Genomic DNA, 24,550 nt, shown 5'->3' with positions numbered 1-24,550 from the left:
ACCACATCAATTCAAAAACGAATTTCAAGACACTATTTGGATTAAGAATCTACGTGATTTACCTAATTATACATATCAAGAGGTTTGAAGTTCAACACTTGTCTTGTACTCAAAGGAAACAAACAAAGGTACTGATCAATCACCCTCCTTTGTAGTTCATAAAAAAGCTGGTACATTTATTTTTCCAATGTACGTGATTTGGTCAGCAAGTTAAGAGATATTTTTTACAATTGTGGTGGGAAAACTATTTTCACTTCACTTTTCAAACCACAGGAAAGACCAAAGACAAGTGGGAAAGGCCACTGTAAATTCAATGACCGGTAGTTTAAAAGGCCACAGGATGTGCTATTCAGCAAAGACTGGAAATGTGTAACCACAACTCCCACTATGGATCCTGATCAATACAGCCCTGATGGTTTCTTTGTAACAGCACGGATTAAAATGCTTCAATGAATTGAAAATGGCTGGCATTGAACTCTTCTTCGTCTGGAAAAAAAAGTTTGGCGGGAACCCAGCATTTTCCAAATACGCGGCAAGTGAGGTTGGAGCCAAATATAAATGCGCTGGACATATGAAACTGTGGGTAGAAGGTTAAAGCTTGATGGATTTTCAGTCTGGTTGGCATCTGAACAGCAAGTAATCTGGTCTGAAAATCCAACCCACTGACAAAGTCAGTACACACAGCGCGAATGCTTACATGCAAATGTTACAAACTTTCCCTTGCAGAAGAATTTTGTGGAAGATAAACCACAATATATAAACAAATGCATACCTTTGTAATATTTTTAAAGTGATTTCTAACATCAATTGTTCCGATATTGAAGGGCACCAATCCGCCTCAACAATGCAATTCAAATCCAAGATAATTGCAATTCCTAAGGTAATTTGTGACTCTAGCTTTTAATTAGTACTGGCCAAAAAGTTGCCCTTGTTCTCAACCATTATACAAAGGCCAAATCCGACACCTCGAGAAGTTCCAGTTATCCCTCTTTGTTGAGGAACAGCAGGATGTCAAATATTTTCACAAAAGCAACTATTGTCAAAACAGGTTCCCTGCCTTAGGCATCTAAAAGATTTCATGCATTTTTTTTTTATCACATGGTCAACTAACAGTCCTGGCATACATGTACTGACCTCTATTTCATGGGTCAAGGTGGCGTCCATATATCATGGGCATTTTGGGGCAAGCTTGGTGGGCATAACTATTGAGAAAGTCCATGCATTGACCAGAGCAGTTCAAGATCATGCACAGTATTACTTGTATTGTAATGTGAAGAATTGACATATTTATGTGCAACTTACACTTTTCAGGCAAGTGCCAACTGTGCTTCATCTACTACCACAAAAAATGGATCAAAAGTTTGAAGACCTAATAGACAAAATTAGACTCAAACCCTGACAAACAAACAACTCAGGGGCTACTGCAATTCAACTTTGATGAGAACATTTTCATTTAAGATCAACGATTATATAGCTTCACTCACCCCTTCTTAAGTTTTCTTGCATCTCATGCAAACTCTGGTTGATCCCGTTGAGCAGTTTCTCCAACTCGGTGTTGATGCCGTCAAGTTCCGGGTCGGCACCTTCAAACCTGGTCACATTCTGCACCTGCATGCTGCACGGTCGCGTGTCCGGCAGACTGTTGCTGCGCGTCCTCTTGCGCATGACTGGAACCGTCAGGTGGTCGTCGTCCAGGTTCTTCTCGGCGATGAGCAGCTGCGTGATGTTGGTAAGGATGTCCTGCTTCTCGGTCTCAAAGTGAGTCCTGGAGACGGAGGACTGGCTGCGGTGGTGCGGGCGGGATGTCCCATCGGTGGCAGGGGTCAACATTGAGGCAAACGGTTGCGGTTGGTTTGACGCTACCGCCGATGGCTCCGTTCCAATGTTCTTCAGATTGTAGATCTGCCTTAGGAATTCGCACTCTGCAATTGCGATCTGGGTGCTGGAGCCACTATGCTCTCCACTGGAATGCATTGTCCTGGGGATGTTATCGTAGACGCTATTGGTCCAAGGAGAAGCCGTCTGTGCCTGTTTAGGCAATAGCAGCTCCTCGCTGGAGCTCCAAGGAGCACCTTTGTCCTGGCAAGATTGGCACTGGCAGCTGACCGTTCCGCAACAACTCAACTTCCTCTCAAGTGTTCCTGGCGAGGAGGCGGGCGAAATGTCCAACTCTGAAGACTTATCAGGGCTGAGAACAAACTCCCTGTCCCCCTCGTCGTTGTTATTTCGGACATCCGATAGGGTCAGTTTCTTAGTGATCATGGTCATGTGGGCTTCTTCCAGTTCCCTATAGAAATGCCTGTCAATCTTCCTGCTCAACATGGGAGAGCTGGGTTCGGAGAACACTCGCCCTTTTCTCTTCTCAGAGTTTTTCTTTTCCGCTGTGGTTGCCCTCCTGCGCATCGGGGGTGGCGTGAGAGGCGTGAAGCGCGGTGAGGTTGACTTGGCTCGCCTTGCCTCGTCCAAGTCTACACAGTTGAAGAGCTCTATCTTCCGCTTCATTGCTCCCTGGTCATTCGCGATGGGTTCACTGATTACAAGTGCCTCCTTGGGTTCCTTCCCTCGTTTGCTTCCCCGCAGGCTAGATCCACGCTTCAGCTTCAAGCTGTCTAACCGCTTTAAGAAGTTCTTGGCTCCTTTCATCCGGTCCTTGGAGCCTTGTTCTTCCTCGGGTGTCTTTCTCTTCACCGTTACCGGTGAGGAGATCTCAATGATGGCATTTCGTGGTCCATCCTCCCCCAAGGACAGCATGGCTGGTGGAGACTGGGGTGGAGTCCTTCGAGTCGGGCTCAAGCTTCGGTTGCCCAACGAGGTTGAGCAGGTGATCTCGTTAGGGCTCTGCCGCTTACCCCTGCTGCGGTAGCTCTTGTGGATGACGGCAGGACTGTCAAAGCTGCTGGCGCTGGTGTAACCCTCGTTGTCGGTGGTCACCAGACTGTCCCGGCTGCTACTGTCTAGCCTTGTGGCCGGCGTGTGGGTGAGGGTCGGGGAACCCTCAGCAGAATTTGATCCTACGGTGTCAGGGGAAAGTGGTGGATATTCGTCGTCGGTCATGCGGCGGGACCACCGCCGGCTGCTACGAGTATATTTCCACTTGTTGCTGATTGCACATTGATCCTCTTCATCCGAATCATCACCCTTGAGAGAAAAGAATATAAATGAGGGGAATTTGAATATTAATCTGCATTGATTCCATAAACAAAGTTTGAAATTCATAATACACGGTTCTAGTTCAAGGGAAGTTTGTTCAAGGAAAGTCACTGTTTATGTTTCACATTATGTCCACATCAACATTTTTTACAACCTGCAAACCTAAGTAAATAACAGAATACAAAGTCAGCAAGATCAATCCATCCTTAGATTCAAGAAATGCTTTACATCATGAAATATGAGAAAGCATGAGAACTCATTCCTCTAAAGGTCAAGTCTTAAGATAAACAGAAAAAACACCTCAAGAATTTATTTCAGAAAAACATACTGATATCGATAGCAGGAGGACAACTTGAAATAGCATACGTCACAAAGTACGACTAAACCGCAAAATCTACACAGTCAAGGGTGGGACAAAAGCCATTCCACCCTAGCATACGTGGATCATATCAAGCTAACCTCAGAAAACAAACATGATAAAACCAACATGTAAAGCACTCCACGAACTTGCGAAAAAATATTCCGCCTCTATTGTACAGAGGCCGGGTAACCTCACAATTCAGGAGTGTTTTGAACCGCAAAGTTTACCGAGAGATAATCCGGGAATGTCCAGAGCCTAGACCTGGAAACCGTTTATAACTGCAAAGCGATAAACAAGGGACCTTGGAAGAACTGAAGTGTTGTTATCGATATACCAATGGCCTCAACAATTTATTGGCACAATATAAAATGAACCCTGGTTATCATTTTACTCTCGTGAAATTTTAGCCATGTCCGTTCTTCTCAGAAGACTTCAACTAGCCTTCCACATTTTTCAAGAAAAGAATTAACAGTTGAAGAATGCTGTAGATGATTAAGTGACATGCAACCTTGCGCATTGATGCTGTTTTCCTTTACCTGGTGTAAAAATTTAATAGGCAATAAACAAGCCTCCAACGAGATTCATGTCTTGTTTCTTAGAACGAAACTAGCAATTGACATGTTATTACTGACATGTCCGGAATACGGATGCCCTGCATACATAACCTAGGCCTGACTCACTGTGTGTTGGCTGGACACACATCTATCTGTAGATGGTTAGTAAGTTAATAAAAAAAAATAAGAGATAGCTCACTTACAAAATAAACATCATATTTCTCATTTCTACCTTAGATTTCTAATGCTCGCCCAAAGCATTTAAATATAAATTTGGCCAAGATCTACCACGATATCAATTTTTTAAATGCCAACCAAAAACAGCTGCGAGGAAATCCAGTACTAATATCATCAGGGGGAAATGTTTAGATTAAAGGTTGAAAATTGTTTATCCAACAGCATCCCGTATCTCAGAGTAAAATATGCTCAGAGTAAAATATGTTGAAAAAAAGTATCAAGGGCACGCTGTTGATGAAAGTATTCCAAGCAATAACAAACACTGGTCGGTTATCGCATTCCTCTCAGGCTGCGTATCTTTTTGGTTTTTCTAGCAGGCTTGGAAACCCAAACACAGGGGGCAGATAATCTCTTGTGCTTGGACCTTGCTCCGAGGCAATTAGGAAAAATGAAATGATCGGTTTGCCGACAGCGAAGTGAATGATTTACAGTGGAGGCAGGCACATCCTGCGTTCGGGTTCATTTTCTCATCATTGGATGGTGCTCGAGTTGTTTTTAATTTTTGACAGATTTATATTTGAGGCTAAATATAGAATTTCAACCAAATAACAATATTGATTTGTAATTTCAAAACAACAGAGTAAGCATTCATAAATAATTTGGGATGATGTAATTTTCACCTTGGCATGAAAAACAAAATTCCTTTGATTAATATTTTTAAAAGCTGTGAGCGGTGTTTTTTTTCGCATATTAGAGTAAACCAATTTTTTCCCCTTCAAAATGCATATTCAGGATGCAGAAAGATTTCTATATTAAGGCCTTATAAATTAATATAAAAATAAAAAGTAAAGCTGCATCTTTTCCTGTGGCTTGCAATTTTGTGTTAATCACACAACTTCAACACAACCCCCACCGACAGAGAGAAGCTTTGTGTTTCATCTGTCAATATGCTCTGGTCACAAGTGTTACAAAGTATTTACAATTACGACAGTTACACAAATGTTGTTGGCTTCAATTGCTTTTCTGACAGATGTCCTAAAACTGGCATGAAAACCGAGAATGAAGAGCACACCAGATAGGCCTTATCTTGTCGACTATTTGCTAGAATTGTAAAAAACCCTGGATAATGTGTCAGTGACACTCTACAAACCCTCCATAAAACTTTAGGTGGCAGAACAAGAGTTATTATACCTGAACCAGAAATGAAAATGAGGACAGTAGGGCAAGGGTTAGCTGAGTTTATTATGGATGGGTGGTATATTAGGTTTGGACACCTCAGCAGGGGAAGCAGTAATGACTTCCTGTTATATCAGTCAAGGTTTATATGGTGGTGTTGTGTTTTGTGGTTGATGAAGTCATGCTATCCAGGGGGTAGGAAAAGTTCTGTGAGGTGGTGGGTTGGGGAGATGGGACCCATGACCAATTTCATGGCTCTGCTAACCACAGGACTTCGCATGGAGCTGTAAAACGGTTACCATTCTGAGCCAACAGCTCAAACACAGAAATTCTCTGCAACGCCCGGGGGCATGAACCCTTTGCTACAGGGTTTTATGAGCGCAAGCTTAAATGACTCGCTATTCCTACCTTGATAATTATCAAAGATTCTGTACTTAAGAAGCTTAAGACCATGTACATGTAAACCAGTAGCCAAGACAACCTCTGTACGTATTCAATATGCGGCTTGGTCAAATTAACAGTACAACAAAATGTAACGTGAGATTATTAGTGATTAACTTCCAGATTAACATAAATTTCTGTACATGTCAGTTGTGAGCTGTGAGTTGACCTCACATACAATGTATACATGATGTATCAGTCAACAGCAAGGTTGTAACATGGTTGAACAAGTGGACATATTTCTTCTCCTTGTGTGGTAACTCAATCCATTTTCAATTTTTTTGTCTGCTTGCTCTGTAAGTGGAAGCCTTCACTACAACTCTCCCGACCACCGTCAGCTCCCATGCCTGGTCGCCATAGGTGGCAAGAGGCCCTTTTGGTTCCCGTTGGTTAGATCATAACGGGACACCCTCACACAAATGATTACCAGGGATAATGGGGAGTGTTTGACTCCCGCCGATGGCCCAACCGGGCCACAGCGTGGTGCACAGTTCACCAGGGTCAAAGTCATAATTTTTGCCTCCTCCGGGCTGGCTCGAGCATGGTGAGGACACACTGTATTGCAGAGTGCCGATCGCACCAAATCAGGTTCTTAAGGGGCTTTAAAGTTCATCGGCCGTATAAGCCCAATGAACGGTCCCAATAATGCACAATGACATATTTTTTTGACTGCGAGAACCTTTGTGTTTGGAAGTTGTACAAAAAAAAGCAATACACTGGCTTCAGTGGTTATTCTGGGGGAGTGATTTTGTGGGGTTTTTTTTGGATCTGCATATGAACGAAGTCAGAGAATTCCAAATTAATGTCAAGGGGCACTGCTTGTTTCAAATTCTGATGGCAAATTCCAATTATCTCAAAATTCAATGCTGTTTTTTTTCTGTAATTGGATACTTTTTCAACGTATTTAATAGAAGTCTTGAGAGGCTTCATACGCAATGCCATGAAAGTGCAATCAGCCTAATTGATCTGACGTCTGTAATAATGTGACTTCTGGATGTTAAATTCAACTATTTGTAGTGTACTCCCAAGGTTTAAATGCACAGTACTCATACTTGCAAATCTGCGAGTACGCTGTTCACCTCTGGCACTGACTAAATGACTTCGAGCGGTCTACTGAAAGAGTTGGTTTCACGAACCATGCCGCACAAGAGTCACTTCAATTGAAGCCCAGGATCTCAAGTTCTGCACCCTTTCTCCATTCTAATCGAGGGGACTGTACTCCACACGGCCCCCATTGCCTAACAATTCAGTAAACAGAACACAATGTAATATTGCACTGGCAGCCCGTATTTTATCACTGCTAATGGCGTTGGGAATCTGCGTTGAATTGGAGTAAAGGTGTGCGCTGTGCTAGACATTGTGTCTAGCTTGCCTTTCAGAGTTTCATGAGTTGGGGAGTCAAGAGCCTGATAATGCTATGGCCATTGGCACTGTAATGTCTCCCACTGTTTGCTAGTCCACAGTGTTTGCCCATGCCAAGGGTCCTTGACTATTCCTCAGCAAATGCAGCTGCATACATTGTACATATTAAGCCCAGCCTGTGCTCAAACTACATGTATCCCTTGGCCACTGTATACATATATTACAAACATATAAGGTAGATGACTAAAAACATCAAATACACTGCCGGATGAACGCTGTACCTAAAATATCCTCAAGTTTCAAAAGCACATCTCATCTGTATTACAGAATGCAAAAAAAGTATACCTTCATTTACATTTAAAACATAATTGTCCCAAATGCAAAATCTGTACACAATTTAACTTTGCCCTGATGAAAGTTGAGAGTTTTAAATACATGTATTTCACTGTCCCAATGATTTTTGCAAGAAGTGAAATATCATCTTCAAGTTAAAACTATTACATTTGAAGTTTTCAATTGGAAGCTTTTAATTTTGAAGGACTCAAAAAGGGCATGAATGTCTTAAGAAAGGCAACGACAGCCAATGTAACATACCTGACACTTCATCACCAACATGAACATTCATCAATAGATGCACATTCACAAGAACATTTAATTGGACATAATTACAGACAGCATCCAGCACGCCAATGTATTTAGTTATTTTGGTTCAATCTCACTTAATAATAAGCCAGTAAACCTACGCTCTTCTAATCTGTCAGGAGTCAGAACCACAGATTTGGTCTAATGACTACAGTAGCGATACCAGACTACAGACACTTCACATTTTTTGAATTCTCCCAGAAGGCAGGAAGCCTGTAGTTTCAGTTTCCAAGGAAGTTACGCATTACACAACACTGAATGTACACAGACACAAGGCCAACCTACATCGTGTACATGTACACTCACATCATCACCAGCCAATATTCTCCATGCTGTCTGCTCTATGTTTATACCACATGGAGGATTCAAAAGAAAATTTATACACCCAGTAAACTACTTTTCATCCATCACAACTTTTTTTTTTTTAGAGCATCAAGGCAAAACCCTACAAGTCAAAAGTAATTAAAAGCTCATTTAAAAAGAAAAATCAGTTTTGGAAGGCAAAACCTTTTCAAACTGTGTACAACAATTCTGAACAGACAACTTTGAAAATAGGCTTTCCTTGTGAAGTTGTGGAAGTGTGATAAACGATAGTGTGATAAAAATTGCCATTTCTTGATGTGGAACACACAACTTTAAACTTAAATCTGATGAAGACAACAAACACACATTACTATGATTCAAACTACTTCAAATCTTCTTCTTCAACCGTGTCAACTGAGCAAAAATAATTCAGACAAAATGGTGATCGATTTTGTGCGTGATTTTTTGTTACTTACAGATCTGTGCAGAGGAGCCTCAATCTTCATGCTGGAACATTTGTTGAGAATATGAAGCCTCCTGCAATCACAACCAGCAAAAAAAGTATATCCACAAGTTTAGAAAGCAGATCAGGCAAGATTAACTTAAAAACACTGAGCACTGATCACAAGAAGAATGTGAAGGATTTTTCTTCAGCAGATGAATCTCGTCTTCTTCAACTCTACGATGACTCCCACAGCACCTCTATACCACTACTATGGGCACTGGCACTACTCCGGCAATATCCCTGCTGTGTATTTTCTCCCCATCGTTGGACGTATAATGTGCACGGTGGTTGTGATTATGGTAATGAGCCACGCTAAGCCCCGCCTTCCTGCCGGCATCCTGTTTGCGGATTGGCCGGCTCTGCAAATCACCTACTGAGTTTATTTGCCCCCCAGGATTAAGCTCACAATAAACTGTGTGTAGAAGGTCCTGCCTTTGCAATGGTCACTCTGCATGAGGAATGGAATAGGGGAACCATACAGTGCCCTGGCCTGATGCATGAACTTTTGTTGATGATAAATACATGCACATAGCATGGAGAAATATCCTACAGATACAAGTTGAGGGTGCAGATACATACATGTACAGGTACATGCATGTACTTGTTTTTCCACACATTTATAGTTCTTAACATTGTGCATTGGTTTGCCAGGATTATTCTAATGACTTCCCGTGACTGGCTTGATAATTTTTAATGTCTCATCAACAATGAAGAAACCATCTTGGAAGAGCACTGCTTTTAAATTAAAACTTGCGGGACTTGATGATTTGAAAGAAGTTGTATTTCTAACAGCATCTGAGAAGAGCTTTTAGCTGATCAGGAACAGACAATGAGACACGTTAAATTGTAGATTTCTTTCTCCTGAAAATTGTCCTCTAAGTGAACACATGCATGATTGGGGATAAAGAGCACTCTAAAAATATCCTCAAGTTGTTCAATATTATCAACTGAGAAAGGGCAGAGGTAAACAACAGGGAGATAATGGATGGCAGCAGATAGGGAAGGACTGAGTGGGGTTTAAACATGGAGCTATAAAAAGGATTAAATAACCTTTTAAACCGTCTGTCTCTGCTCCCTGACATTTTAGTTGTCAGCAGAGTGAGTTTTCATCAACAACATTTGAAAGAGAAAACACCATGCTTACATGTACAGCCATTAATCTAATGCTCTTTGAACATCAAGGCCGTTTCAGTTTTAATAAGGGAATAAATGTGTGCTTGGCCAGTTTTAAACACTTTGTTTAAGACCGGTTTGGATTCTGGATGCTAATATTCCGCTCGGGTCATCATCAGTATCCAGACTCCAAACCCGTCTCAAATGTAGTGTTTAATACCAGCCAAGCACATATTTATTCCCATTCATAAATACCTTTTCGGTCAAACAGTCAAAACAAGTCAAAAATGACAAAATTTCCAACGATTTTGTTCAACATGGTTTACTTAATATTTTTTAAACAACCCTTTACTTATGGTATGTGCCTCTTGTGAGTAGTCGCAAACAACTCCTTATATGGAGATTGGTGTGCACATTGCACGTACTGCGCGATGTGGCGCAGAACGCAGCTGTGCGGTGTAGTATGAATTTAGGACTATGAAATACGGACCCGCGTGCCTAACCGAGGATTGTGAATGTGCAACCAATAATAAAGGGGTAAAAGGGAGCAAATTTCATAGGAGTCGAAATTTCATGTGACACTCAAGTGTTTAAGACCAGCCAGCCGGTGTTTTATCAACCATTTAAGACCAATAGGAATGGGTAAACTGTCTTAGGTATTTATGAATGTTCATTTACATACATGTATGTATTAATGGTAAGGGTTCCAACAAAGCGAGAAAATGCGATATCTCAACATGGCTGCGTCACATGACTGGCCGGTATCCAAGCCAGCCAGCAAGCCACAAAAGTGTCTGCCATTTCAAATGCATGGACCCAGACTGAGCCCTGGTAAAACGATTAGGCGTAATCTGATTGATTTCGATGATGAGCCCGCTCTTTGGAAATGATCTTCTTAGCCACGGATGACTAGGCATTGAATGTAGGGCAGGAGCCAGGGGTATATAATGAAAGTCAAAAAACGTACGTCACTGGCTTCTATATTTTTGCTGCTGATGATACCCAAGGCGGTTTGCGGTTTTGTTTTAAAACGCACATGTGTTTTCATACTCATTTTGATGACACATGATATTTTTGCCGGCGGTTTCTTTACACCAAATGAAAGACAAATTTCTGTGGGATATAATTTCCTTACATTTTTTACCTCAAGCCAGTAGTCTCTATTTTCAAATGCCAGCTAAATTTTTGAAATTCATATTAGGTGTCTGTCACAAATTTTATTTTAAGAAAGTGTGATTGTCCCCAAGGTATAGTTATTAAGATATGATGGTGTCGATCCGCAACTGATAAATGCATGGAAAATATCTAGCATCATTTATTAAGAAGATTAAAACTTGTTTTATAATTAATCAGGTTTAAAGAATAAACCCATGTACCAAAAAGGAAATTTACAAACAAACAAAAGTGGTGGATTTTTTGAAGGATTAAGAAGGTCCAACATCACTTAGGCGAGGAAAAGTTCCTGGCAAAACCAAATTTAAAGTTAATGTTTCATATCATATAAAAAAAGGCTTAGAATAGGAACTTCATAGCGTTCCAATAATCTGTCCGCTCTGAACTGATCCTTCCGTGGCTCAATTTTCCAGCAATCTTACCCTGCCGTCCGTAGTCCAGAGAGAATAAGGTGGGTGGGATGATTTAATAGAGATTTTTTTTACTAGAGCAAAAATAACTACATTTGAGGTATTCCTTACACCTTTTTCTGTCAGAAATTTTAATGTAACATTCTGGATTTTTTTTCCAGTTCGTGTGGTGAGAGGCATATCCTCGGGAAACCTCACTGAATCAAAACAATTCATTGGAATTTCAGAATCGTGGAAAATTGCGTCTTTAGGGATGGTACAAACGAGATTATGGCGGATTACTTCAAATGTCAGCCGGAAAACCTCGCTATAAAATACAGTTAGGTGTTGCTTCAAACAAGTTTCCTGTTGAGAAAATGTGCAGCGGAAGTAAGGACGGTAGCAACTTTTCCAACTATTTTATTTCTTGCACAGTGTTATTTGAGATCCTCTTAACTTTTCATTTTCAAAGGAGTGTTCCTGCTTGATCTCTCTGATCAGATTTCATCTTCCTCTGCACGTGTTTCAATATCCTTTAATTAATGCATGTTTTATATGAAAGTATGACTCAGTCTTCTATTTTTGATTTATCGTAAAAACAAAATTGAAGAATGAAAGGAAAACTTTCAAAGTAAATTGATTGATAGCTTTGGCTGAAAAGTTAATGGCCAACACGCATGAGTGGGTGGTAGCTACATGTAGTACACATTTCCTGTGTATCAAAACAGATGATACGACGATAACGATAAAAAAACCAAAAAAAACCCCGTAAAATTATGCAAATTGCGTGGACAGCAGATGGTTATTGTGACACCTAATCAATTAGAGCTTGTAGTTGATGATGAAATCATGAATGAAAACAGGAGAGGTCATATCAACGGGTGTAAAAAATCGACAAATGTGGGCGTAGCCAGCGGCTGGTGTTGACGCCAAGTATGATGACATCACAGGCTCCGTCCGAAAATTGTGAATGAGATTTTGCTCACAATTCAAATTATTTTGCCAATCTGTTGAATATTGGCTACACCTTCCTCTATGGTATTACGTATGCTTCCGGTCTATAATAATCTATTTGGGCACATCCTTCTACGTGTAATTATCCACAGATATTGTCTATAAATACCCTGTAGTTAACAATTTTATATACAACATATGGGGGCAGTTAATATTTGACAAAACCAACAGGAAACAGAGTGAAAATATTAATGCCTAGGATGTAATAAAAATTGGTCTTCAATAAATCACAATAATGTGACAGAACACACGCAGCAAACCACTCGGCATAAAACAAATGGAGAGCATGGCGTGGGCGTTTTAATATCCGGTGCTTTGTGTACAGATGGATCTTCCACGCGATTGGAAGTGATGAGTTTGAAAAAGTGATGTAAAATGTCTTCTTAAATTAGATCTCTTCACGTCACATGACTTTGTGTCGATTCTATTTTGGTTTTTCATCAGCGTTTCACTGGGGGAGGCAGGCGGAGGTTGTGTAGGGAGCCCTATAGGGGCTCAATGCGGCATATTGGGGGGGGGGGGGTTTGGGGGGGAGCAGTGCAGTTTTCATTTTCTTACAGGAAAACGTGAAAATCACTTAGGTTTCACTGGTCTCCAAACATTTTTTGTAAACAAGGAACAATTTAGGATGCTAGATAAATAATCTAACAATCTGCATGTATGAATCAACAAATGTCATCACCTTACTTACATGCATACGCTTACAGTATAAGTATGTTAAATTCGACAAAAATAATGTTAAGTATGAAACTTCATTGCTAGTTTCTGAGGTTTTGGAAAATAAAGACGACAATGAATACAGCCATATTTTTTTTTAAATGTAAGGGCTTTTCATTAAAAAGCTGGTGCTCTTTCATGATCTGAAAACCGATTATACTGATATTTTTCTTTTTTCTAAAATGAGGCAGGGAAAAGAAAATGTTTCCAAAGAAGCCACATGCGGATTTCTATACTTCCGACCCTGGTCTAGTTTCATTATTAAACATGTGAGAAAAATAACAATTGTCAATGCACCACACACAAACATCATTGCTGTCTTTTTTCCAAGTTCAACAATCATGTGCCTTCCCAGCAGGTCCATACAACACACGAGAAAAGAAAAAAAAAACGCTGTATGATTTCAACAAATTCAACACATTGTTAAACTGGGGTTTTGTCTGTTTAGTATGAATGGAGTTTATTTAGCAGACCCAGTTGGGTTCCCACTTCCCACAGAACAAACAGAGTGGAAAAGTGCTGCAAATGTAAACATTATAACATGAACATGTGTGCATGTGCAGACAATAGGGGCAGCACATTCACGTGTACATTTTCCCATATGAGCAATTTTGTGCATACACTTGGAATATAAAATGCGTAATGTGATCGCAATAAAACAGGAATGCAATACATGTTCTAATGTTGAAGTGCACTTCTTGCATGCGGAAACTAAAAAGGTTCTTGTGCGTCACTTTTTCAGGCTGAAGAATAAAATGCGCTAATTGACCTATCACGGTAGATTTGCGTTAGAATCGCATCAACACATCTTGTGAATATTGTCCAATTACACGATATACAAATGGACGCGGAACGCACAACATCTGAGACAAACAAAAACACTGTGGTGTCGGTGACGATATGGTAAAGATTTTTTTTCTAAATTGGAAGATTTTTACCTTGTGACCGCATCTAGCAGATCCTGATCCAGGAAATCGTGATCCCGCTCCACTGAAGAAATGTCTATCGGAAACATACATTCTGAGGAAATAAAAGAAACATTTGTCATAATCTCTTTCAAAATTCACAATTGCAAGAAAAGAGTCTTCATGTCTCAGTACGTTTTAATATAATGAGTAGAAAACTGAAATTGGAATATACCAAAGAAATATGCCATTTAGGAATGCCAAGTTGAATGCAGAAATATCAAAGACAAGTGCGTTGCACTTTTGCCAAACTGATATGCTACAGAAGACAGGAGTGGCAGGAAAATAATTACAGACACAGTCATATTAAGCAGAGTGTTGTAAACACGATACTACAACAGGATACACGTCATGCATGGCTGGTAGACGTTGAAGGCAACTGGATCCAGTTTAGTCGTAAACACCCAACCAAGTACCTTACAATTCCACTTGTTCAAAACAACTTACAGGTACAATAAAATGCCCTTGTATGACTCAAAGCCTGAGAGCAATTAGCATAAATTATAAAAACTAAAATTCAACGTGGACTTTGCGCACAATACCCCCTCAATGGTTGAAAGTGAGAGAGGCAAGCGGAACTCTCAGACGCGCGCACTGCCGCCGCATGCCTGGCGCTCATGTTAATGAGCTATTCCGGTTTGCACATGTTTAGAATGAAAGAAAATAGAAATGCGATATGTAGTATTAGTAATTATGAATCAGAAAAAAAAAACAAGAGTGCCTGTTACTCTCTGTACCGCCCAAAACTGTCCCAGCACTGTGTGGTCTAATGGATTCATCGGGATTATATAAAATGCAATACAATTGTCCTCCCAAATCGTACAGGTTGATGCTTTTAATATCATCAGGTATACCTACAGAATCATTCAAAATATATGAAAAAAAATTTTTTTAAAAGTAATTGTGTTCTACTTGTGAAAATGATAAACACTGCAAAAAAGAAAGTCCACACTCATTGGAGGGGTCATAATTTTGAATCTGATCATCTTATGATAATGTCATTTATATATACCTAGGGAATTTCGATAGCCCGTTTGCTAACCAAGACTGTAAATCGTCCAATATTGACAAGGTTTACGAAATATGATGCAGTTTGAAAAGTTGCAAAATGCAAATTTAAAGAGTTTGCGAGTGCAAATTGCTGTGTGACAATGTCACATTTCCCAAAACGAACGGCAGGGAATACCGATCGCATGCATGGAAGCAGGCGTATTGAATTACCTGCACTTTGTTCGGGCACTGTGAAGTCGATAGGGGTCAATTATGGGCATGCGTGGCTACACTTAGCAATTTTTCCTCACGTAATCTTAACATTTTCAACTTTTCAAACTGCATCATTTTTCATAAACCATTGTCAATCTTGGGACGATTTACAGTCTTTGGTAGCAAACAGTAACCAGTATCAAAATGTAGCTACCAAAATTCCCCAAAGGTCTATATAAATCATGCGACGATCAGATTCAAACTTGTGACCCCTCCAATGAGTAAGAACTTTTTTTTGCGGTATTTATAAACATATTTACTGGTCATTCAAACTAAATTGAGCACCTGACTCATCGACAAACTGGACCTAAAAATGATAATCTCCACAAAGCCACCGACAATCGTTTTTAATTTGTTTCTTCCACACTTGTTTGGCACACTTCACAAACTAATCTCTCTGAATTTTAACCAGGTGTAGTAAGTGAAGGCTCAATTGAGGTTTTATTGTATTGATACAAAATGTAGAAAGTAACTAAAATTGTCTGACCTCGATTTAGGACCGACACAATTGGGTTTCACAGGTAACTTTCCGTATCCACTCAGTTTTTTTGTAATCTCAACTATCGTATAATCCTGGCAGTTGACTTTCCATTGTTGAGGCTAACGCTGCAATCCCCATAACAATCTTTCCATAAATTAAACCACTTGAAAAATTCAATTTGACCCATTTCGGCTTTTTTTGTCGAGGGGCCGCAAAGACCATCACTGATCCAGCGTGTTAACACTGAAATTGGTGTATTATTCCCCAGTAATGAAACTGAGCCCCCTTCTCTCTTTTTTAGCAGAAATTATTTTCAAACAGGTGGATTTTTTTCTCTTTTATGGGGTAATTCAATCAGATCAGATGGGTGCTTAGTGTGTTACTGAATCGCCTAGAGGTAAGGTCAGTAGGGGTTACATTGTTGTCGGCATTTACTTTTGTTGTGCTAAACTTGTCACCTTCACCTGTTGGGGCACAGGTTGGCCGGAGTTCAGAGCTGGACTGCTTCTACAACTCTCTCATGAAACTAATAGACAGCAATATTAGGATCAGCAATATCTAGGCCAAATTACTGGGACCATTAACTACCCACACATAATTATGTGGTTGGATAAAATACACAAAATAAGATTCTTATTCCAACTTAATATAAATGTCAGTTGAAAGGGTTAATAATTATTAAGAAAACACTTGCTTGAGAATGATCCTTCAATTTTTAACAAAACTGAATGATGGGGGTTAAATTTTAAGGAAGCAAGGGAAAAAAAGGATTAAGAACAAAAAGGTCAACGTGGGAAAGCAAAATGTTTAGGAAAAACATGAAATGGACCAAGACATTAAAACCTTGACTCCCTTTCAATATTTCGCTGAGAGGAATGAGGGAAGGATGAAATTAATCATTGTTAAAAAAATGCACAATTCATTTCAGAAGGCCTCTTTTAAATTTACTCGATGATCAGTTATAAACTGTTTTATGGTAAGCAATCATTTCATATAGTTAACCTATGTTCTGAAACATCTGGCTAGCTAATGTTCTTCGAACCACCACTTCAAAATCAAACTGCATTTCACTACTCAAAACTAAGTTTTGAAATACATGTAATATAATATACATACATGTTCTCCATCAATTTGCAAAGTCAACAGAAATGTGTCCACATGGGCTTTGATCAGGAAACCTTGGTCTTGCCTCCTATGGTTACCTTGGGTTACCGGAGGCAATATAAAGCTCTCTGTCAAGGCCCATGCTTTTGTCATTGACCCCCATGCCTGTTTAAATAAATGCGGGACTGTCTGATACAGTATCCAGCAGGGCCAAACGTGAAGAAATGTTACAGTGTTTAATGTCAAACTTTGGTATTTCATCATTATCGGCCATATTCTGAGTTCAGCTTTTGTTCTAAAAATATGCATGCTGTACAGTTCTCTATGCTACACAAAGTAACACAGTGATGAGTGCCTATAACCCCTCAATAATAGCGCCCTCTTGGGTTGGAGAACACATTTACTCGATGTGTATAAAATGTATAACTTGTATTTCAAGCATCTGGATTCATATGTATATTGATACAATCAAGAAGCAAGCTGACTGTCAAAATTGTGAGGAATCACAAATAAAACTTACTATCCAGATCCAGAATACATTTGCCATTTTAAATAAGAAGATGGTACATCATCACCAATGCATTGTCATTTTTATCAAGGATTCTTCACATAATACCTTTTTAGAAGCAATATTTGCAAACTTTACCCAAGTTCTGGCACGCCTGACACGCACGTATAAGTTTTTACTCTTACAATCTGTATGACCTTCAGTTTGGTCAAAGCCACAGTGGCATTGAGTTCTACCTTAAAAAAAATACGTAGGCACACATAGTCCATGCTATTGTAACTCTGACAAACAGGCCTACATCATAATCATAGTACACAATGCCAAGGGTAAATGAATAACAGATTGATTCAGTGCAAGAGAATCAACAGCGGCATTAGGACTAATTAGGTCTTATCAATGACATGATAATATAAATATAAATATTTATGGGGGGCATTATTTAGGGGGTATTTCAAGATAAAAGCATTGGAATGAGTTTACTGTGAATGATTGAAAAAGATCCGACGATCGTTTTAACAGCAGCTGCTGAAGTGTTTACTGGTATTCGTATGCATAATGTGTTTGCTGAACGAGGACCAAAGTATACACAAATATAATTATCATGAGTTCAAGATCACGTGCTGGAAAAATATGTGAAACAGCTAATGTAGGTAAATAAAAGGTGGACATTTAGGCAGCTTGTAATGAGTGGAAAGTAAAAAGAATCAGGTTGTACAATGCCTTGGATTTTAACAGCACTCCAATTGTACCAGAGTTTAAGTCCGCATAACTTGTCACCAGTGATGTGGAAACCAAGTCCTTTCATCCATTTTAAAACTATTTTCTCTTTCCTCTTTTCAAACAAGTAAACATGTATTGTAAAATTTGAAGAAGAAAAAAAAGAATTCGAGCAAGAATGCGGAAAAATTAAGTCTGCGTGACTGGGGATAAACGTGTCAAATGCCTGCAATATTTCACCAGATTTTGGAGTACAAGTACGCAGTATTAGGTGGCACTGATGATTGGTGACTGCTCTATGTTCCGACACTACGCCCGGTTAGGGTTAGGGTTTGGGATAGGAATATGTGCAGTCGGTGTCGGAACATAGGTGTGTAACCTTGATGATTGAGGAGAAACATACTGCTACTCTGAAACATCTTTCAAACTTTCAACAACAAAAAAGTGAATAAAAACACAACCAATAACTGCCAGCAGGTTGATTGGCTTGTGTACAATGTGCCTCACTACCTGCATCTCTGTGACGAACAGGAAATCGTAATTGTAATAATGATCATACAGGATGTAGCTGAATGATAATTACTTATTATGGCCAGCCTTGATGCCTTTTATCCTAAAAGATCTCCCATTTTTTTTTTCTCCACACGTTTCCTGCGTTTCTTTGATCAATTCTGGGTGCCGTCCTTGGGTATTTTTCTGCTTTCAATAAGTGGGTAATGGTACTAATTGGAGTCGAAAAGGTCCCCTTTCAGCGGGTGACAATCTGAGGCTAAATTGACCCCGTGTGAGCCACCTAATTGGGCCTGGCTTTGGTTAGCCAAGGAAAAAATAATGAAAAGAAAATCTCTCTTTTTTTTCTCCTGCTGGACACTGCATTTAATCCAGCCCCAGAAACATTTTGTGAAAGACTATACCAAGGCTTCAAACACAACCCCCAGGTAAAAAAAGGGGGGGGAACAGTGACGTAAAATGTTCAAAGGAATTCAGGGAAAAGAAAAACTTTTTTGAAAAGTAACAAAATGTGACGTATTGATTCAAGAAAAAAGGGGGAAAACTAGGAAATCAACAACCAAAAAATGGGCTTAGTTTAGACACTGACCTATTTAGAACTTTGACAAGCAACCTTTGATGAGGATCAGTCAGATTCAGAAGAAAATAAGTGAGACGAATGGGAATGAAAATGGTAATTAAATCCTTGAAAAAAAGGGTTGGCTGGGACATATTTTGCAAGATTAATGTCTGAAGCTGAATTTAAAATAACAAAATAGCAAAATAACTGTCAAACATACAGGGAGTGGAGAACATTCACTACGCATTCCAACATATGAGAAGTTGGAAAATTGGCCCAACAATATTTTCATCACTAGATAGCTTTATTTACAAACATGGCATTCATAGTTTCCACGCAGTCATAACACTGACAGGAACTCAGAAAGGTAATATTTACACGCATTCTGTGAAGAATTCAGGATTCATGAGATTTGAGGCATTTTAAAGTATTATAAAGTACAACTTGGAAGTTTGCGAATACACCATGTGGGTTTACTAATGCAAGCGCAAAGCGTGAAGCCCTAATGGCGTGGGTTCGGGGTTCCGGGCCCACTTAAGGGTCACGCTCTGTGGTGCGATCTGAGGCAATTTCAGACCATTTTAAACCTTTTACCTTTGTTTTAAGCAAAATATCATCATTTAAACATCAGTTTTATGAGTTTTACAAGGTATTTATTATTTTTTTTAGCGTGAGAAATCATGTATGCGCGCGAGAGCATGAGAACAACCTGAAATGCATGAGTCTCACGCTCAATGCGTGAGAGTCGGCAGGCCTGTGAGCATAACTTGCAACTGAACCACACTCTACCATCAAGCAAAACATTTTTAAAAAGGGCACTTTGCACAACTGCATTAAAATAGAGGCTTAAATGACAAGCTTGGACTGTTACCATCTAATAACCCAGCAATGGTAATGGCACGAAAATAGGTCTAGATTTTGAGGGTGCAGCTAAACTTTTATTCCAGGGTTGCAATTGCGTGCCAACAGCGATACAGTTCAAACCACTTCAAAAGAGGACATTCAAAAGCATTTTCAGATTTTTTTTTTTCTTTTTCGAACCAGAAACTAATAAAAAGCTGGAAAGATATTTATCATTTATCTGTACTGTGATACAATAAGCCTGCCGCAGTGTCTCGGGCCGATGGCGCCTGTATGAGGCACATGACAAGATAATACAGTGCCGAAGACTAGAAATAGACCTAAACAGACATTCCAATACCCTCAATGAACCAATTCTGTTCCAACAAAAAAGTACTTGAGTGGTCGATTTTTCTTTTGTTGACAATGCTGATATGATTTGTGTCAGGTGTCCGGGTAAATATTATCAGTTTGTTTCCCCGAGGGACGAAGTCCACATAGTTCAGTTTCTAGGGATTCGCGCGTGACGTCATCAGTAGGAACAAACCTGGCTGAATCAAAAGTATAAGGTTTTTCAAACCTCTCTTAGAGTTTGAGTAACTATTGTTCAAAGAAATACCAGTTATATTTAGCTGCGGGATAGCAGCTCAACAAATCATGGTGTCTCAGTCCGTTAGTAGTTTGTTAGTAACAAACGTTGACATTGCTTATTGCTCCTACATATTTTGACGATTTCAACCAACTTTGTCAAAAGCATCAGTCACATGTCAGATGACCAAATTGGGGTCAAAGGTCATCATGGGGTCACCGGGGTCAAAATTCTGATTTTTTTTTTAACTCACAACACTACTCCTTCAAGAAATTTCATGGCACAATCACGTGACTGATGCATGAACATAATTCGTTAGCCCACAGCTTCTGAGATCCGATCAAGCTTGTTTTATTACAAATAACAGAGTTATGATTTGCTTACCTTCAAACATCTGTGCGTACTGCGGGAAGCCGGCTGCCCTCAACCACTGACAAGTCTCTGCAGCTTCAATCTCTGTAAAAACAAAACAAAAATAAACCAAATTCTAATTAATTATTCAGTTTCACTCAAATGTAGAAATGAATGGTCAAGAATGGTCATTTATCAATTTTGACTTTTGGTAGTCTGGGGTGGTTTTTTTTTTTGGGGGGGGGGTTGCCTCGGATGGCAGAAATTGCTTGCAACGATGACAATCGCAAGTGTGCAAGCAACCTCTTTCAATAAAGCATCCCATGTTTTGCTCTCATTTTTGCATTTTACCAACAAATGAAGAAGTTTTCATGTCACCAAGGAGTTTTAGTTGCTTAGCAAAAAGAATGAAGCACTTCCATGGAAGTGCTCGTGAACTTGGCGGGAAAAGACTTCCAACTTCATCGGCACCTCTTCTACTATGAATCGGGTTTGATGTCATCCAGTGCGAGCGAAAACGATTTCTTGCGAAACCGATCTGGATTCTAATTCTTATCTTTTATCAAGTCTGTGGAGGAACTGAAAAAAATGCAACATCGAGGGGAGATGCCACTACGCACGTACTGCACATTCCAGGGTGAACTTCGGACGGCGCAGGTCGTAAATTCTACACTTTGGGAGACAAAGCGACATCTTCAGATGAACTGTAAGACGTTTCATCTCAGCAGGAATCTGTCCGTGGAGTCCAGCTGCACTCTCTTGCATCATCAGAAGTGATCAGCTGATGAAGAAATTCACTGCAGTGCCCAAGATCTGGGCTTTATCGTCCAAGTAGAGCGTGGGAAAATATTCCGTCTCTGCCAAGATGCCCACGTGAGCCATCTGCGCGAATGCGTCATGCCGAGGTGATAAAATCAAGACGCTATAGGCCTCTCCTTGTTACTTCACATTGAACCGTGATTTATCTGCTGATTGCACTTCAGTCAATTATTATGGAAGGAATGGGGTAGTTTGCACAGTAACCTGAATCAGTTGTGCCAGGGTTGTATGGTGTTTATACAGCAGGCCAGCGGGCTGGCAGTGATATGACCATAAACTAGTCATCGCTGACCATCTCAAATTTACTATATCATCCGTAATTCTGATTCTCTCCTTTAAAACCAGTCTGCTGGTGGCTACACCAAGTTAAAAGATGATTTGAATTGTTCTCGCGTACTCGTTACAACTTCCCAAAATTAAACGTTCAAGAAGGAACGGGGTCTGGGTGTCCTACAATGTTCTTGAACTTACAATCAACTTACCGCTTACACATTCTGTTTGCAAAAAGTGATTTATGGTTGGCAATGGCAAAAGACTGCCAGTATAGGGTCAATGCCATGGACAGGGCCTTAACAAACGGATTACATTTCTGGGTAAAATGCACACTAGGGAAGGCTAACTCCAAACTTAACAACTAAACAACGAAGGCCATTACAAGTTAAACAGCTGATATTTTACACTGGCTCCTGTCACAATTCTGTAGCTTGCTCTAATCAGGATGAGAACCAGGCTACCAACATTAGGAGTCATAAATCATGTTGTCTTGGGGGATCGGTTTGGTTTCATGTTCAAGGGAAAAGGCCAAAAATTGGGCCCAATAATATACATGTACACCACTCCAGTGTCAAGGTTATGATACAAATTGCAGGAATGTTGAACATTGATACATGATCCATCAAGTCTATGATGTGTTTGCCTCAGAACATATCACATTTCCAAGTTAACTTACAACCTGAAGGGTAAGAGTTCAGTTCATTTCAACTCACTGACATAAGACAGGTCATCGTCCCTGCGTACTCAAACGATCAAGTTAATTATTATAGTTTACCAAATGATAAAAATGGGTGGAATTCAAGAGAATTGTATAAATCCATTAGAAAAGAATAGCTATAAATAGGATACATTAATTACAATGAAACACTTAGTTTGCTCTTTTTGACAAAACTTACCATGACCTCAATGGGCAGGAACGAATTGTGTCATTTTTTTTTTTTGGCGCCCACTAACACGTGGGTGTGTTATTTCCAAATAGCCTTCACATTACTAAGTTCTGCTTGAGCATTTCAGTACATAGCACACTATTTCACAATAGTACGCAATCTTGAATAAAAAGTATTAACTTTGACGATTAATTTCTCGGGAGATTTGAGGGTAGCTGATGTTAAAATGCAACACAAACTGATTCATAAAAGCTTACTCGACAGCCGCAAGGGTTCCATGTTTATCAGCAATTAAAATCCTTGAATCAGTTATACACAATGCATCAATTTATCCATGGAGTATTTAAGACTCAATTACACCAACCTTGCTGAACACCTTAAAGACACTTGATACAATGCCTACTCATTGACTCGATCGTTATTGGTTTCCTTGCAAGCCTTGCAAGCCGCGAGGCAGGGTGTGCATAATTAATGAGGCGGGGTCATTTACCGCATACCGCAGGCATCCATCGATCAGACCTTTCCAAGACTTCACACCAAAAGATGTCATTAAGAAAAGAGGCTTAATGATTTATTTACTTTGTAAAGATTGATTTTCTCTTCTCTGGTTCAATTGAAAAGCAAGTACGTGTATAAAGACCAAGGGATCAACAGACAATGATGGGTTGTCGCCAAATGAAATTTGCCAGGGTTAAGCCAGTAATACAGTACGTAAAACGGAAAAAGAAGTACTTTTTGAATCTTTTTTCCCAGTACACATTTTGAGGAAATTTACTATTTTGAAAGAAGTCACTTGAATGGGCTGCCTTTTACTGAACCCGGGGAATGATTTAATACCAAATCTTACTTTGTCAAAAGAACATGACGAAAAGGATTTGAAAGGTTTCATTCAGGTTACTTCTAACGGAGCGAAAAGAAAAAGAAAAAAATGAAAGTGGCAAAAACAAAAGTTTTCAAGAAGTTACCGCATCGTATGCACTGCAAGAGTAGGCTCTCCCTGCGCTTCCAAGCCTGCTCCCGCATATCTTCACTGCTTTTCGATCGTAACATGCAGAAATAGTCCTCCGATATCACACTCCGAACGCGGACCAACTATGATAATGTTCACTGAAACAGGGTTTGGTGAGAAAGGAACGATGTCCTGATGACAATTAAGCTATTAATGGTTGGCTCCCTGAAGCATAGCTGGCAGAAGTATAAAACGTGTCGTGGCCAAATCCAGAGAGAGTGCAGGTTCATCAATACGGTTTGTTTGATTGTAAATAGCCCTGAACACCTTCCGGAAGTGTGTGTGCGTGAGTTCCCTACGCGCTAACCACAATAATGACAGGTAACTGCCCCACCGAAAAACCACAGAGTGGTCCAAAGGCTATAATACAATAAATCTGTATAGGAGGTGCATTCAAGGCATTGCTCATACTTTATGCAGCTACTGAGAGTGGTTCTACCTGTGCCTGTGTGGGTTTGTATAGTGGCAACGGGAACGCAGAGATACACCTGAAGCACTTATCTGGTTTTTATCATGCAAATGATCCGAGGACAACAAAACCTAGGCAGTAAGGGAAGTAATGTCTAAAGAATGCAAGGGGTGCAGTCCAAAGTGCGTT

At 39.8% G+C, this 24,550-nt stretch overlaps 1 protein-coding gene across 4 annotated transcripts in view; it reads right to left on the bottom strand.

Moving 5' to 3' along the window:
• Positions 1-24,550, bottom strand: part of LOC119728389 (rho GTPase-activating protein 7-like) — a 67,780-nt gene that overhangs the window by 20,226 nt on the left and 23,004 nt on the right. For 2 of the 4 annotated variants that reach the window (XM_038200608.1, XM_038200607.1), the window contains exons 2-5: positions 20,998-21,069; positions 14,016-14,097; positions 8,643-8,703; positions 1,485-3,138 (exon numbers count right to left, since the gene is read on the bottom strand). In XM_038200608.1, coding sequence (XP_038056536.1) covers positions 1,485-3,138; positions 8,643-8,703; positions 14,016-14,097; positions 20,998-21,069 — 1,869 coding nt within the window. Of the gene's footprint in view, positions 1-1,484; positions 3,139-8,642; positions 8,704-14,015; positions 14,098-20,997; positions 21,070-21,588; positions 22,787-23,908; positions 24,438-24,550 lie in introns of those variants that run through there. The other 2 variants (XM_038200609.1, XM_038200610.1) reach the window with 2 other exon arrangements.

This window comes from Patiria miniata, unplaced genomic scaffold (genome assembly GCF_015706575.1).
Source record: "Patiria miniata isolate m_02_andy unplaced genomic scaffold, ASM1570657v1 HiC_scaffold_20, whole genome shotgun sequence".
NCBI lineage: Eukaryota > Metazoa > Echinodermata > Asteroidea > Valvatida > Asterinidae > Patiria > Patiria miniata.
The sequence above is the reverse complement of the archived record's forward strand: the minus strand, read 5'-3'. Positions and strand labels throughout refer to the sequence as shown.